Source organism: Athene noctua, chromosome 3 (assembly GCF_965140245.1).
Source record: "Athene noctua chromosome 3, bAthNoc1.hap1.1, whole genome shotgun sequence".
Classification (NCBI taxonomy): domain Eukaryota; kingdom Metazoa; phylum Chordata; class Aves; order Strigiformes; family Strigidae; genus Athene; species Athene noctua.
The window spans coordinates 37,952,459-37,970,681 of NC_134039.1; the positions used below are offsets into that span (position 1 = coordinate 37,952,459).

The 18,223-nt window shown below is 35.4% G+C and overlaps 1 protein-coding gene across 1 annotated transcript in view; it reads left to right on the plus strand.

Moving 5' to 3' along the window:
- Positions 1-11,309, plus strand: part of DCN (decorin) — a 37,910-nt gene extending 26,601 nt beyond the window's left edge. The window contains exons 4-8 of the mRNA XM_074902757.1: positions 3,043-3,256; positions 3,430-3,543; positions 4,742-4,835; positions 9,290-9,428; positions 10,519-11,309. Of these exons, the coding sequence (XP_074758858.1) occupies positions 3,043-3,256; positions 3,430-3,543; positions 4,742-4,835; positions 9,290-9,428; positions 10,519-10,713 (756 nt within the window). The 3' untranslated portion in view covers positions 10,714-11,309. The remainder of the gene's footprint in view (positions 1-3,042; positions 3,257-3,429; positions 3,544-4,741; positions 4,836-9,289; positions 9,429-10,518) is intronic.
- The last annotated feature ends 6,914 nt before the right edge of the window (positions 11,310-18,223 follow it).

Genomic DNA, 18,223 nt, shown 5'->3' on the forward strand with positions numbered 1-18,223 from the left:
TGCCCAGCGCAAATTTTTTATACGTCCTTTAAGAAGACGAATTATAATGCTCCATCATGCCATGTGGGCTTTATTCAGGATAGCTAGTCCATGTGGCCTGTGTTTGTCTAACATTCTTTCCTCAATAGCACTGCCTGCAGATGTTTTCCCTAGGATTTTCTCCTCTACTTCCTGTTTTCACCAACCTCTAAATTCCCCTGAGCTTTTAATTTTATTTTATTTTGTTTTGTTTTAACTTTTGTTACTGTCAAACCATATGGGGCACATTCTGAGGAAAGTAAACAGCATTGCTCCAAGGCTAATAACTTAGTTCTTTAAGTCTTGCGTATAATAGAGTTATTGTGAAGTGGGAAAGGAACCCAGGGGTATGGCTTGCCAGGTGCTATGCTGGTATGTTATCCTCATCATTTGCTGTTGCTCTGGGAGATAGTAAAACTTCTCTTGCAAATTCTGATGTGTGGGCTTAATTTTTCTTCTTTACAGCTGCACAACAGGGACTTACAGAGTGGGGTGTAAGTGGGAAATTATATTCTGGTACAAAATAGTTGAAAACTACCGGCCCGTGATACCTTCTTACCTTATACCACCATACATACATTCCCATTGTCAAATCAGTATTTTCAAGCATACCTTTGATAGATACCATCATTTCTAAGTGAGAGACTTTCTGGATGTTTGGATAAAACCACAGTTCTTTATGTTTCCCCAAGATAACATGATCATATTCAGGACAAAGCATTGGCAAAGCAGAACAGAATAATCCTAGATACCTAGATAATTTCTGGTTTTGTTCAGGACTATCAGTTCTTTTCTGAAGAGCTGTAACAATCCTCTTAACATCAACTATCAGAGAATATTTACATTGCCTAGCTCAATGTATACCTATCTATTTCCAGGAAGAAATATTTCACATCACATCATCAGTTGTGATAATCTTAGCCCAAACAGTTTTTACCTAAGAGGCAACAAAGTTAAAACAAACCAAATCAAAAAGAAAAAAAGACAGACTTTTAGCTGAAATAAATGACAAAGCAGTAAGAAGCAGGATGCAGGAGAAAAATTTCAAGTGCTGATGAGTCTAAACTCATTTAATGTTGACTTAGAGATCTATGGAAAAGAAATCTATGGTGAAATTAAGAAAAAAAACAACCACATAATTAGCAGTTGCACACTCAGTTATTGTTATAATGATAAAAGCAATGAAAGACACTTGTCTGCATAAGCTGTACCCCTCATAATAACTGGATTTTTTTTTTCACATGTCCTAATATTTTGCAGGTAGCTGTATTACATTATGGGCAGACTCTACATCTGTATCACAATTCTGGCAATGATGACTCAGGAAACCACACCCCATGTGTACCCCATGTTGTTCTCATGGCAGTTCTTATAGCTCAGGCTCAAATAAAAGCAAGTTGAGGCCATGGCTTCCACTGACCAATATATTTATTTTGGGAGAGGCTTATTGTTAAGGAAATACTCTGCTGAACTGCGACTGACCTTTTCTGCCTCCTCTTGAAAATGTGTTATTGCTAGCTAGCATACAAAATTAAAACCAGATATGCTCAGTTTTACTTGTACTCAGTGAAACCACGTAGGAACACACTGCTTACATTGCTCAGGATGGTCTGCAAGAGGAGTCTATTAGGGAAAACCACATGTCAAATACCATTTTAAACTATCTTCTTACCTTTCTTTCAGCTTTCATGATGGAGAGGTGCTGTCACAGATACTGATACATTTCTTGGCACTGTCTTAATTCTTAACTGGTTGTGGAAAGAGTTGAATGTTCAGTTTTGTTCCAAGAAACAGACTTAAGTGTAATTCTGAAAATAATAAAAGTGTATTAAAATGCACTGAATATTAACTATAGTATTTACAATATAAAAATTTGTGGTTTAGCAGCAACTGTTGTCTTCCGTTTCTGAAAACAGCACAATGGATTTAGGGAAAAATGGTGCTCTATAGCTTTTCTTGTAATAAATATAAGTAGATATTATATCCATATTTATACAGCCCTTTCTACCTAATTCACTGCATAAACATGCAGAACTGTAAATCTGATAAGTAGTATCAAACAGATGGAATTATAAGATTCATTCTGATATGTATAATATCCAAAATCCTCTCTATTAGCTGCATTACTGTTCTGACAGCAATGGGACTTTCTTCTCCCTTTTTATGGTTCTTTGGACAATAAGAGAGTTAACAATAATGTAAAATTTCAGAGGCATATGGAGACCACCTATTACAGGTAACAGAGCTTTTATGGACACCTTTCTCCTCTGACTGTATAGAGAGCTAATTTGTGTAGAGTCACCCTGACTCTAGACATCACAAGTGTGAGAACTAGATTAAGTACCTACATAGTAGGCATAATGAAAATGGTCCACGATCCCTAACTGCAGGACTTAAAGTATCACACTTCAAATTGCTCCTCTTCATACCAATTTGTGCTTGTAAAAGAACAGATATCTGAAAAAATGAGGTTATCATCAGACAGAAATTTAGTAAGTGCACTAAGACTAACAGGAAAGAGGTGATGATATTTTTATCAAGCTGGGCTGTGCCTTCACTGTACTGAGTCACAGAATCATCTGTTCAGCAAAACCTGGTTAGGATGGTTGTGTGATGATGAGTAAGGTATAAAAGTATCCTAAGAGTAAAAACATAATACACCCCCCACCCTCCCCAATAAATCTGATAATATTTGTTTTATGTGAATGTCTTGTTCTTCACAGCTTTCAAATGGAAGTGTTGTATTTATTCTTGAGTATAAATTACGGATGTTAACAGAAGCTGAATATACCTCATCAATGAAATAACACTTTTATTTGTTATATAAGCCTTGTTTATCTTTCACTGTTTCAGAAGCTCTTAATCTATTTGTTTTAGTACTGCATTGCATTTTCTTCAGCTCACTAGATTGCTCATAAAAAGGCATCAAAAGACTCTATAAAAGAATAATAATTTTTAAAAATTTCATTTCTAAAATAATTTCCCTAGTGATCATCTGAGAACTTCTTCATTATTACTCCACAGGCGTTGATCCTTGTTAACAACAAAATCAGCAAAATAAGCCCATTAGCTTTTGCTCCTCTGAAGAAACTGGAAAGACTTTACCTGTCCAAGAACAACCTGAAGGAACTCCCAGAAAACATGCCGAAGTCTCTTCAGGAGATACGGGCTCATGAGAATGAGATCTCCAAGTTGAGGAAAGCTGTCTTTAATGGGCTGAATCAAGTGATTGTCTTAGGTATGACCATAAAAATTATAACAAACTCAGTGTTTTTTCAAGATGTTGTTTTCAGTTCAGTCAGTGAGTTTATGTAGAAAGCCAAGCAATGCTCCAATAAATTGTACCTCCAAATTAGCTTTGACCTAAAGGATATAGGTTCAGCACAGCTCACAACCATGTTTTCTTGTCAGAACTAGGCACCAACCCAATCAAGAGTTCAGGCATTGAAAATGGAGCTTTTCAGGGGATGAAGAGGCTCTCCTACATCCGTATCGCAGACACCAACATTACTAGCATCCCAAAAGGTAAGAAATTCAATTACTATTTCAGAGATTTGCACAGGTATAATATTGTGACTTCTGGTCAGGGGGGGGGAAAAAAAAAAAAAAAAAAGTCTTTGGAAGGTCTTTGAGTCAATTCTTAGAGTATCCATTATTTTAATATTTCATTTTCTGGTCAGTTGACTTTTATTGGTTTTGAAAATTTTGTTTTTCTAGTATGAGAATCTCCGCAAGAGGTGCACTGTCACAAATAAGCTGTTTTATGTTATGTTATTTTGCTTCTTTTGTTTCATAGCTGAAATATAAAGTAGAAGAATGTTTTCACTCACCAACCCTGGTTGGTGATCCTGATCAACACTACACAGAAGTAAACTCATGTAGAATTAACTGAAGTTCTACAAGCATAAAATCAGCCTTCCACAAGTCTATGGGTTTGAAGCCATAAATACTATACCTATACAAACCAGAAACATTTACTATTTTTAGAAGTACTTCATTGCAAATTGCTACAAGAACAACTTCAATATAACCTATTAATACAAAACAAAACAGAATGGTTCCAATCTGGAGGAAATGGTATTCAATTTATTCATACTTCAGCCAGCAAATTGTTTTGAAATAGCTGAAAAGTTTTTGAAAGTTAATAGTAGTTGTTATTTCTTTCCTCCCACATTTCCTGTTTTGGATGTTCCTTTGAGGGACCTCAGATAGTTAAAATATTTGGTTCCAAGATTTTTTTCCTGATAAACAGAATTTACAAACTACTGTGTGCCTTACCTAACACTAAAGTTGTTTTACCTCATCTTTATAATCGCATTTTCTTCTGCTCTTATTTGTTAAATACCTAGGTGCCAAATGTTTGTAGATTTATGCATGTGGATAGTCTGGCTAAAATGAGGCTTCTTCTCTTACACTAATATATATGTCCTATTTACATAACCATGAAGGTTAGAATTCATATCCAAGAATAATTTAACTTAGTTTTTTTTTAAGAATTAACTTTCTATGTTGACCTCAGGAGCTTGGTGTTACTCCATGCCTAATAAATTGTTACTGGCTATTTTCAGTTTTCTTGACTGTGTAGGTTCCTTGTTTCATTCAGTGAATCTTTCTTGGCTGTGTCTTTTTGTTACTATAAAAGAGCCTCAGTATAACACAAGTCCTTTAAAAAAAGATAATGATTCAGTTTCATCAAATAATTTTATATTGTTCTCTCTTTCAGGCCTTCCCCCATCCCTTACTGAACTTCATCTTGATGGCAACAAAATCAGCAAAATTGATGCTGAAGGTCTGTCTGGACTCACTAATTTAGCAAAGTAAGAATTCATGTCTTCTTTTCACATAAAATATTAGTTAAATTTGTAACCAACACACAATTAGAACACATCATTCTGGGCTTTATAAGCATTATTATTTTTGAAGTAGTACCTAATTTAGCAGGAAAAGCTTCTAAGGTGTCCTGTACTTACTTTAGAGAAAAAAATACTTAATATTTTTCTAAAATACTTTCTAAAAAATCTAAAAACTTTCCAGCTGTTTTTAATTATGAATGATGTATACCCAGGAAAACAGTTTCTTTGAGTTAAAAAAAAAAAAAAAAAAAGAAAAAAGAAAGAAAGATAAAGAGAGCAATTATATTTTTTAATTATGTCATGGTTTTTAACTGTGTTTCCATCTTTGGTTTAAGTAGTTTTCTTGGGCACTGCATTGCACATGCAATTTTCTCTGGAAATAGGAAAAAAGCACATGGGAACCAAAACTGCTTGCAACAGTGTTTCCTTTGTTTCTCAAGAAAAGCAACTCTGCAGTGAGTCCAGAACGTGGCAGAAAAACAATCATGCAATACAAATGAAAAAGTGTCATTTCTTCAGAGTGATTTTATCTTGCTAATCTGTGTGTTGTTGAATAAATTTCTCTACTGTAGGAAAATATAAAGAGAATTCCCAAAGAGCAGTTATAGACATACACAATTATTTGTGAATTAGTTCATATTAGATAGCATGCTAAAATATTAATATGGGCCTTTACTACTAGGTATTTTAATACTATGTTACTTTAAAGCTTTGCATGAAAACAGAAGTGTAATTGTTCTAAAAGATTGTTAATAGATTATTTGATCTAATTCCTGGATCTTTATCTTAATTATTCTGCTTGTCATAATGAAGTTAGAAAACAGAAAACAAAGAAAGATTACTGAGCAACAGGAGCTAATCTACCTCTGTTTATAGTAGCTCAAAGAGCAGTTTAGTGGAACGAAGTATGTAGTAACAACATATATCTCAAATCTGGCAATTCTAAGTGGTAAATCTTAGAACAGCTTTCTAGAGCTTGTAAAATAAGACGTTTCAACTCACGTTTGAGTTCATATTTGAGCACAGATTAATTCCTGCTCAAAAAAAGTCTGCTCTTGGATTTTAAAGAAAAAATAAAAATACCATAATTATAGATTAGTGGACTATGGAGCAGTTACTGTTTATAACAGAGGCTTGGTATAAAATGTAACATCCTCCAGGGAAATGATAAAGAAAACTTACAAAACACAAACAAGATCATAACTACTCAGATAGAGAATAGTTTATTTTACTGGAGGAGGGAGGTGTAGGCTGTTTCAGCTGTCCTGCAGATGACAGTTTTTTTGCTTTTTCACGTTCACACTTGGAAAACACTACAGGCAACTTCACATGTACAATATTGTCAGAAGTTCTTCTTAAGACATAAAGGTTTATGGAAAAACTGCTGATGGACTACTAAAAATGCCTAAACTTGGGCTGCTTTTATTGTGGCTTTACTGTATGGAGAAACAAGAGACTGTTCATTGTGGTGTGGAAATGTGGAGATGCTCAGAACAGGGTTTAAACTGCTCTCTGGCCTGTGCTCAAACAGGCAACCTAAACATAGTCAGAAATCCTCTATTGCAAAGTTGAAGAGTAAGGCAGAATACAGACTGGCAAAAAAGGAGTGCACTGGACATAACAGAAAAGACAGATGAAGAAAGGAGGGAGTTATGGGAGAGCTTGAGTATAGCATATGGCATAAATCTAAGGGGCCGCATGCCCCTTATGCCACAGAAACAAGCTACAGGAAACAAGCTTTTATTACACATCTAAGTCTTCAGGAACTCTCCTCCTGGATCATGTCAACTCATGCTCAACAGTCTAATAGCTGCCCCAAAGCACAGGGGCCTTGAGAAAAAGGTGATTCTTCTGACTGTGTTAAGGTGTTTTGAACTGCAGAATGTTCCATGCAAGACCTTGATGTAGATCTACTACTCATTCTTTTTTGAATTCTTGAGTTCTAGCAGACCACCAGTTTTTGTCCTGTTTGTTTGATTGTCTTCCTTGTAAAATTTCTCATAAGTCTTTCAAAAATCTTCACATAGTCTGCTGTGGAAGAAAATAATCTCATGAATGTAAAGCAAACAAGACTTGCTGGTTACATGCAGGAATGAACTCCACAGGAATGTACATTACACAACTGATGTTACTAAAAAGTTAAAGTTTACTGAAAAGATCTAGCTCCCTAGTGGAAGTTGCATCAGGTCCAGAATAATGATGATGCTGAGCAGCATGAAGTTTGTTTAAAAAAGTGGAAATGGGCCAGCAGGGATGTTGGAGACAAAAGAAGGTGCAAAAAATTTTTGAGAATTTCTTAAATTTTTAGAAATGTTTCTGATGATGCTCTCTTTATGATTTAGAATGCTGTGACTAGCTCAGATAAAACACTGGAAAAATATTACCTATTCACTCATATAAAAGGAAGTAATATGTTAATATATTGAGTGTTTTTTCAACTTCCTTCCCTTTTTTTCCCTTGTTAAAAAGAAGAGAGATGAAGACTATATTCTTTCCTAACACTCTTAATCACCCTGTATTTTACACACTACTATTGACTTATTTAATTTGTAAATATAGCCTGGAGTGACTGAGAGTTGGTTTGTAACACATTTAAATGAGTGTAATTATGTATAATTTCACTGCTTGTGGGAGTTAGATCCACTTTTCTGCAGACTCCTCCAATTTTACTCTTTCCCTAAAAGACTTTCCCTACATAACCTAATGCAGAGTTGGATCTTGTCCATCCCTATGGTGTATAAAGGGGTTACTTTTGCTTCAACAGACCAAGATGAAAGTCAGACCTGCTTTTTTTCATGCTGGTCTCCCTAGGTGTGACATATCTGCTTGTAGACCTGCATATGTATGCATATCTAAATGTATGCTCACTAATTTAGATATGTGTCAAACAAAAATTTATAATCTTCTTCCAAAACTTTGTTTTTCAATCCTTTTAAAGACATTCACTATGAGTACCCATCACTGAAGTCCTTTGTAGACATTCTGTAGATCTCTAGACCAAACTGCTCTGTAGTATCAAATCCTCCAAGATTTCCTCAACCTTGTACTCAAAGGAATTTTGTTGTAATAACTTTTAAATTAAAATTCTGCCTGATCAAATTCTACCAAAGATATGGGATACTGTGGACTGCCAGTGGGAGATCTCATTAAGGTCTCCTTTGTCATTTAATAGTTTAACAGCATTGCAATGTTTAAATGAGTATGATATGACTATCTGTATTATAAATAATACTAGCTAACAAGATCTTTCATTGATGGTTTATTTTTAAAAGGAAAATCATAAAATATGTTTCCATTCTTGGTCAGCATTATTTCTGGAAACATCTCTACCACAAAGATCAAACAAGAATTTTTTAGTTCTGTGATTTTATACTAGGTCCAGTTTCTGACTTTTTAAGCTGTCACAAGCAACAAAGAATTACAGGTAGTAGACTGCTGTGAATAAGACTTTCTTTAAAACTACTCATTCATAACAAATATTTTTATCACAAGGATTCTGATTACCTATATTAAATTCTTTAATTGATTCAGAGCATTTTTTCCTCAAAATTAAAAAAGATCATTTAAAAAAGGTAAAGCAATCTAGATGCAAAAGATTTAGCCTTTATAGAAAAAAATTTCTCAAAGGACAACACTCCTGATGATGACAACCCCTTGCAGAATTACCGCTGATTTGCTTACTGCTATGCAGAGCATTGTAACTTCTGAGAGTCTCTTAAAAAAATTCTGTAGTCTGGTAATTGCAAACAAAAATGCAGAAATAGATAAATTGGACCAGATTTTCCAAACTGGACAAAAATTGTGCTAGTAAACTTAGAATCTGGATGCATAAAGCAGGAAGGATGATGATTTTGTGATGACAGCTCTGGACTGAAAACTAGGAGAAATGTGTTTGTCCCACTTCTGTGCCCTGCTGAACAGATCATTATGTATGCCTCAGCTCCTGGTTCCAGTCTGTAACATGGTTCTAACTACATAAGTATCTTAGAAGGATGAAGTGAAAATTTAAATTTAATGGTTCTGGTCACCCCGGGTTATGTAGTTTGACAAATAAAGTTACAGCCAGTGCTTCTAAAGTCATGCAAGAAAATCTTAATCAGGTTTTAAAGAAAGACTGATTCCTCTGGAGGTACACAGTATGTATTTACAGTGGGATTAGTCATACAGCTCATGAAACTATGCAGTGCCATGGGCACAAGTTGAATGATATTATGATAATTATGATAGTTCATATCAGATGTCACACTTATTTAGATATGTTTATCTAAACTAGTTCTCCGTGGTGACTCTGTGCCTCATGCATAATTCTGAAAATAGGACTGGTCTGTTCTACAACAGTAGTGTAGAGAAGTAATCAAACCAAGAAAGTTGTCTATGTGTACAAGTTTAACTTTTTTTTTTTTTTTTTTTTTTTCCAGATTGGGTCTCAGCTTCAACAGTATTTCTTCAGTTGAAAATGGCTCTCTTAACAATGTACCTCATCTGAGAGAGCTCCATCTGAATAACAATGAACTTGTCAGAGTACCTGGTGGGCTGGGTGAACACAAATATATCCAGGTAAAGTTTATCATACTGCCTCAGAGAGCAAAGGTTGAAAGATTCCAAATGGAATCTTGTATGGTTATTCAGTCTTGAACAGAAACATATACAGTATTTGTGCAAAAGGTAATGATGCAAGTTTCATAAACTGTTGAACAGGCATGGAAAAGTTGCATACAACAGGAACTGGTGCTCTGATTTTTGTGTGGATGTGGCTATGAAGGTGTATAGATCTAGATGTGTGCATTCATTATCTGTGTGTCTGAGGGGATGCAACAAATACGGGATTATTTGTGTACTTTTATCCCCTCTTTACTCAAAAAATGGTTTCAAAGAATATTTCTTCTGTTGAATTTTTTTCAATTCTACTCAGTCACATTTTGCAACCTTTCCCAAGAACCTTCCCTTTGGTATCTCACAAAGCTGTGCCTTCAGATGTGAAATGCATATGGCAAAGAGTCGCCATATGCATTTCACATCAGCAGTATTTTTGAGGTCTGTGTGGCTGGATAGCTTGGAACCAATTAAAATCTGTCTTCACTTTGACTAAGATTTTATGGGAATGAAAATTGCCGAAGAATGAAGACTCCCAAATGTAAATCACCATTTCATGTAACTTGGGAAAATTAATCAGAAAAGGTGACTCTGGAGCAAATTAATATCCATCAGCTATTTTCAATCATCATTTGTGATTACTTTGGCTCTGGCTGCTGTACAGTTGCACTCATGGGAGTGGAAGCATTAGAGCTGGAGAGAAACCAATTAGCACGAAATGCATTTGTTATATACAGCACATGCTTCTGAACCACGGCACTGTATTAATAATTCCACATCTTTGACTTCTCTTTTGGTTACAGTATGATCAGATGGTGGTAATGTTATTAGATTGCCTTGCACAGTTTCTGATCTTTCTGTAGAAATTCTTTCTAACTGGGTATACTCTAGGTATTTCAAACAGTAAGCAGAATCAAGCATTTGTTTTGAAAAAATGATATATTGTTACTCTGTATAACATTGCTCAATACACACCAAGCATTTGACATCAAATAATTTATCTCATTTGACATGGTAGCTCCATTTCTTACTTCTGTACTTCTATGCTTTTCAGGTGGTCTATCTTCATAACAACAAAATCGCTTCAGTTGGTATCAACGACTTTTGCCCTCTTGGCTACAACACCAAAAAGGCTAGCTATTCTGGTGTGAGTCTCTTCAGCAATCCCGTGCAGTACTGGGAAATCCAGCCCTCTGCTTTCCGATGTATCCATGAACGCTCTGCAGTACAGATTGGAAATTACAAATAGATGTCTAAAGACGGGGTTCAGTTGTGTTTCAGCTAAAGTACCTGTTGTAATAGGCCTGTTCAAAAAATTGTTGCTAACAGTTAATGCCAAATACCAGAAACTTCACTTAAAAGTGGAGATGATCCATTGATGTAGAATAAATGAATCATTACAGATGTACAAGATCAAGCATACCATCAAAAAGAATTGCCAACTGTGCTTTAAACTGACTTATTTCAGCCTTCTTTTCCAGCATGCTTTCTGTGGTATTTTTCAGTTTGCTGAATGCTACAGGTTTTCAGATTCCACTGTATATGAGATTCGGAGTAAATATTTGTCAAGCTATGATATAAAAAAAAAAAAAGAAAAAAAAAAAGAAGTGATTGAGGTTATTTTTATAGCCACACACACAGAAAAATAGTAGAGGAAAAAGACTCTCAAATCATCTTGAGACTTGAGAAGGTGAGAGTTATCTCCTTTAAATGGAATTCAAGCCCTGGAGGTTTAAAAATATCCACCATAACACTAAGCTAATTCTGAATGTATCTGTTTAGCAGAGGCAAATAAAGTTGTTGCTAATGTCATTATTTTTTGAAAAATAAAATAAATTCATATGGTACAGATAGTCCTTTAAAGTTTGCCATTCTTCTAGAGCAATGCTATTCAGGATTAGCCTAACATAATCGTATTGAACAAAATAATGAGTAGTCTGCAGTACAAAACCTGTAACCTATGTCTGGAGCTCAGTAACTAAATTTCTCTAGGGCAAATCCCTCTCATCTTAGTCACAAGATCAGTTTTAATGACTTCAGTGAGACTGCCTTGCAGAGTATGGTATTAGGGTTTAGTCATTGGTATCAATCCATGCATATATCTAAACCAAAAATAATAGCAGTTCACTGTTCACTTGTTCTGCATTGTACATTTGTCAGCATCCTTCACTGTTTTTGTTTTTTAAACAATATTTTTAATTGTCAAGTAGAGATATGCAGGCTCCCCATCTGATGAATTTATGGAATTTAGGTTATAAGGAAAATCATAAGTATAGCAAAATATGAAGTGAAATAACTGCAAGGCCTAGCTGGACATTGCTGGGACATCATTTGTAGAAGTATCTTCTTAGAGTGATTTGAAGCCCTCTGCAAACTGGGATTCTTCGACCCATACCAGTGGGTAGCAAGCACATCAAAGGTAGGCTGCACATTTCTACTGTCAATCTACAAAGCTAAACATATACTCAATAAAAATGTCACCTTAAAAGAATCTTCTGCAGCCTCTTAATACTCCAAGGTCAATCTCTCTAATTTGTAAAACTTATATGTCATTTATATTAAAGAATAATGTAATACAGGCAAACTCCAAAGTATTTGTCTTTATTTTCTGTTTTGATAGCATAACACAGTGTGTCAGAAATTTAATTATGATTAATTCTTGAAACTTGAACATCTTTGGCATTGTGATAGCTAAAGTAATAACAAGTTCTGTGAAATTCTCTTACCTCAAGAAACTTTTTGATGCCTAACACTCATAGGTATTTTTCATAGAAAATTAATATATTCTCTTTACAGCTGTCATTTATTCAGGTAGTAAATAATCAAACCCAACTATGACTCACTAAAGCCATTACACAAAAAAAGTATGTTTGCACTGTTAGCTATCTTCTTCATATAGTAACCAATTATTTCCCCCATTTGCATCTGTTTTTTCTTCTGGGTTTCACATTTTTTACTGTTGTTTTTAAATAAAACAGTACATGATATCCTTCTATCACTGGAAGGAAAACCCCCCAGAAAATCAGCAATTAGATTTTTTTCCTTTTGGTTCTTGATTGGATATCTCCTATTATTCAGAGACTTCGTGAAGAAAGATGAGCACTGACATTGCAGTAGAGCACAAAGGCATTGTCTTAGTTTGAACAACTTCACAGGGTTTGTATGCACACATTTCAAATTAGCAGATACAGATACAGCTTACAGGAAGAGTTTTATACAATAAATAACAATTACTTATTACATAAAGCTTCATATAAACACATACACAAACTTCCCATTTCTCCCTCAATGGCTTTAAAATCTCTCCATGCTAAGATTTTTCTTTCAAACCACAAACAACTTTCAGTCCAGAATAAAATAGCTGAGCCTGGTCCTCCTCTGTAATACCCATGATATGTCCCATACCAAGCATGCTGCCCTTGGTGCTAAAACACAAGCTGTTCCTCATAAAATACATTCCCTGACAAAAATCAAGGGCTGTAAAGATAACAGGACTTTCCTGATTCTCAGTCCTGTGCAATACAACAGAATAAGCAAATCCTATAACATGAGACCTCGGCAAGATCATGACAAATTCAAAAGGTAAACACACTCTTTCTGCATAAACTGTGCAGCCATACCTACAACTGACTGATGGGACCCTATCCCCACACAGCATCTGCAAAGACTTCAAAGCAGCAGGAAGCCTAATACTTTTAAAACTGTTTTTCATATAAACACAGAACAGATGGAAAGAAAGAAAGAAAGAAAGAAAGAAAGAAAGAAAGAAAGAAAGAAAGAAAGAAAGAAAGAAAGAAAAGAGAGAGAGAAAGAAAGAGAGCAAGAAAGAAAGAAAGAAAAGAAAGAGTCCCAAACAAACTATAAATAATTGGGTGGAAAGAAATAAGAGAGCCCAGCAGTGTGTCTCTGATCCCTCCATAAAGTATGAAGATGATGAACAGTCACAACTGCATGACTCAAACACGTAAAGGAATAAAAACCTTGTTTCCTGGTGCAGCATAAGGCATCTTATCCCTCCTACATCCCTGGGCCACAGAAGGGTCACTGCAGGAAAGGGTGTGACCATGTCTCAGGTGTGAGAATAGACCTTACTAGGGAGCCTGAAAAAAACCGTATCCTAATAATAGGAAAATTCAAGCTGGTGGAAACAAAACATAGGAGAATAAAAAGGTGGAGTGACAGATCCTCAGATGCAAGAATGATGGAAGAAGAATTAAACTGACATACAGAAGCTTCTTATTTCTTCCACCATCATAAAAATCCAAACTAAAATAATAACACTTGCCTTTGCTTTTAAAACCGATTTTCTAATAGTATTTTTAAAATTCTTTTTGTGATAGAGAAGACAATGTTTTCTGCTACTTTTTGATATCTAAATGCATCATTTTTCCCGAGTGATGAATCTTACTAAAGTGTTAATTAAAATCCCTGTAAGAGGTTTTTAAGTAAAGAAAATAGTCCCTTCTGTTTTCTACAGCACTAAGTTGGAAATGAAAAGCAATGATTCTTCAAGTTTTTACTGCAGTTTGATGGCAATACTGTAAACTTATTCTTTTGCTTTTGTAGTGTCCTTCCCACTTTTTTTTTCTTTTTTAAATTAATTATATCCCTCAGGTTTAGACTTTCCAAAAGTACATGTACATTTTTTGCTAGCAAAACCACATATTGCTATGGATATTATGTTACAAAACTTCACTACAGATCAATTAAGCTTCTTCATATATGCTTATCTTTTAAGGCCAGAAGGGAGCTGGATGGTTTCTCCTAAAGTGCACCAGGTTATGGACAGCCATCATACTTATTGCTGATGTATAAATGACATCAAAACTAATTTAATTTCCTGGAAACCCTGGCTTCAATGTGTTGCATTGATTTCTAGGTCTACGGATTTTTTTTTTATTTCCCTCCAATAACTGATTCTCAAATCCTCTAAGCGCAATGTCTGGCAATAGCTCTTTGACCCATAACCAGTTTTTTTTTTACCTACTAGTGAACCACTCTGTTATTATGTTTTTCTGTTCATGTTTGTTGCTTTTTTTTAAACAGATAGTATTATCTACCTTACAGTCACACATATAAATTAGCAGAAAGCTGAGAAATTAATGCAAGCATTAATTTCATGCATCTATAATATCATATGCAAAATAACTAGAAAATATTACAAAAGATTTTCCAATCCCACCACTACTCTGAAGTGCCATCTAGTGTCACTGAGGGACAGTAACAAAATTATTCACTAATTGTGAAAATCAGAAGGAAAGATGTTTATGAGTCTTTATGAAAAGAGGCTACACAAATTCACATACTTACGCTGCTGTTTGGTTTTGCCTTTTTTTTTTTTTTTTTTTTTTTTTTTAAAGTCAGAGTGCATAGCTGTGAAATCAGTAGCATTTTTGTATGCCCACAGTCAAATATTCTTGCTTTGCACATGGATGTGTTTTTGATCATCCTCTCTGAATGTATACATTGCTCTGAAGTCAGTTTTGCTGCGGGGACTGGCCTACATCTCTGTAATTTATTTTTTTTTTTTCAGAACAGGTGGCCTTATTTTCCATGGTGATTACCAAGCTATGGCTAGGTGCTTGGGTTTCTTTCCATTCCAGATTTTAAACCACCAGAAGGGTTTAGTCAGTGCTAATTTATCTGGAAGTAGCTTATTCAATAAAAAGAAAAAGAAATTAAGGAGCATGTTAGTGACAAGTTTGCACAGCACTGAAGGGACAACATGGGTTGTGAGGTGCTCAATATTAAGTGCATCATCTTCAAACTGAAATAGTGGAGTTAAAAATAGCTGATAAATTTTAGCATAAAACATTACTCTAACAGTGCTCCAGCAGCTCGAGCTGCAACAGAACAAAGTATCTGTGCATGTCCTGAAAAGGGGCAAAAACTGTTTTAGTGTTTGAATTAAACTCAACACAAACACTCAAACAGCAAGACTCATCTATGGATACATTTCAAGTGTCATAAAACAGCTTTTGGTCGTCTGCTCTGCTTCCTGCTTTGGAAGTTCAGGGCTGTCAGTGTACCCTAAGTGCCCGAGGATCAGTCTGGTTGCAGGCACTACAGAGTGCTGCTTGCCCTGCCTGTTAAACTCCACACTTTCTTTCTGATACAAGGATGTGGGGTTTTTTAAAACTGCTTTGTCAGGCTGTTCTCTTACGCAGTCTGTACTTACGCTGCTTGAAAGCTTTGGAGATTACCTCTATGTGGGTGTCTTAAATCAGCAGACCAGAAGAATGTTAACTGCATGCTTAAACTGGGATTTAAATCTGTGGCAGAAAGAATAGACAAAACTATGAAAAATTGTATTGTTTTAACCATATATATATGCACACATCTTTTCAGAATTTAACAAAAAAAAAAAAAAAAAAAGGAAACTAATAACAAAAGCAGAGGTTTTGCAGCATGATGAGAAACTGTAATGGTCATGCCTCTGAATCCACATGTACAGCTTCATCAAGCAACACAGTGAAGAAGCTTTTGGAAAATAACAAACATTTTAGGTCTTGAATCTGCTAACATTTACCTACATGAATAGTTCCAGTGTTTTCAGTCAGAGGAACTGAAAGCTACAGATGGCACTCAGTTTTGAAGGGAAATTAAACAAAAGATGCCATCCACTGTCTAAATAAAAAAGATAGTTTTTAAACAAACAAAAAAATGTGTAAACCACCTCCATCCAGAAAATTTTCATCAAAAGAAATGTCCCAGGTACTGTCTTTGGCTCACATCCAGATGGAGACAAGACAAATACTTGCAAATTATGATTTTTGGTGGTAAATGGCATGATATTTTGCTTATATGCTCAAATATTAGTAGTTTTTGTTGCTCCTAGCATTTGGAAGAATCAACGGCAGAATATGTACTGCTTTATTCTGTATAAATGGCTACAATTTACAAAACTTTCTATTTTCATACCTAACATGAGATCAAGCAAAATTCCAGGGTTTTTTTCCCAGTTCTTTATGTTATTCACTCAACAGCATTGAAATATATAATTTCTGAGAAATCACACACCTTTTATTAATTTTCAACTAATATATTAAACTATGTATTATATCTAAATGAAAAAACCTTAAGGATTTTGGTACTATTTTTGCAAACTTCAGGTTTGGACAAGTTACATTATTGCTTCCAGATGAAGACTTTAATTGAGATGCATTAAGCTAGTGCTTTTCCACACAGTAACTTTTTGAAAGTGTCCAAATCCCAATCTAAAGGCATGGAAAATAGGGACCATGTGTTTGCTACTATATGCATGTTAGAAAGCCCTTTCAACAGGAAAACTCAGAACCAATTAAGCTAATCATGTAGTATTCTGATGATGAATCCTTTCATCTTTTAATTTCAAGGTATTGAATCTTTACAGGAATCAAAAGTTTATAAAGAATAAACAAAATTCCGGAGGGCATTAAAAAAAGTAAACTCAAAATGCATAAACTAATCTTGACATGAAGAACAGAATCATTCTAAATATTGCCTGGATATATTAGAAACCCTAGACAGCTGAAAAGCTTCAAAAGGCTTATTCACTTCTGAGAATAATCCTTCAGAGGTTTGTCCATACACATCATTCTAATGTGGAAGGAGAAAGTAGGTATGTTGCAATGAAGTCTTGAAACAAAGCACTGTCTCTGAAGTGTTGGCTAACAGAGATTGATTGAGAGGTCCTAAACCTCAGGCAATTTAATATTTCATCATGCCATCACCAAAATTAAATGAAAATGTTAACCTTCTGGGTATTTTTTTTTCTCGTCTATGCCTTACAGGTCATTTCCAGTACTGAGTTCTTTAAAGACATGCCAGTCATTTTTGATATATGGTAGGAGCCACTGCATGTGTAGGTTACAGAAGATAGAGAATATGGTGTGAATTTCTGTTCAACAGATTCAGATAATTGGATTTTTATGGAAAAAATTAAGTAATTAGGCTCCTTACTGCTGTCAAAATACTACATTTCTGTGAAATGGATATATTTCCTTTGAAATTCCTTGCCAGAATTCTGACCTACAGGATTGTATTCTCTACATCTCAGGCAGTGGGAATGTGCTCACACTATGGAAAAATACAAGTGCATAGTGATTTTAGATTATTTTACAGAGCTGATAAAGAAAAAGATAGCAGGAATAAGAATTGAAGAAGACATGTCCCATTTATCAAAGCTCTGCCATACAGAGGAGGAAAATAAGGATGCCTCCCACCCCCCTCACAGTTCAGATGAGAGAGAGGAGATAAAAGAGCTTTTTAGCCACTTGGCTACCTCATGGACAGCCTCTGGGATGGTATGAGAGCATGTATACATGACCATATCTGAAACTCATGAAGGCCAAGGAAATCCCAGTATCAGTACAGACTGGGTGATGAATGCATTGAGATCAGCCCTGCATAGAGGACTTTGGGATACTGATGGGTAAAAAACTGGGTATGAGCCAGCTATGTGTGCTTGCAACCAAGAAAGCCAGTCACATCCTGGTCTGCATAAGAAGAAGCGTGGTCAACAGATCAAGGGGGGTGATTCTCCTCCCTTTACTCAGCTCTTTTGAGACTCCTGTCTGGAGTTATGCACCCAGTTCTGGGGTCCCCACCACAAGAAGGACATGGACCTTCTTGAGCAGGTCCAGAAGAGGGCCATGAAGATGATCAGGGGGCTGGAGCACCCTGAGGACAGGCTGAGAGAGTTGGGGTTATTCAGCCTGGAGAAGACTCAGGGGAGACCTTACAGAGGCCTTCCAGTACTTAAAGGGGGTCTACAGGAA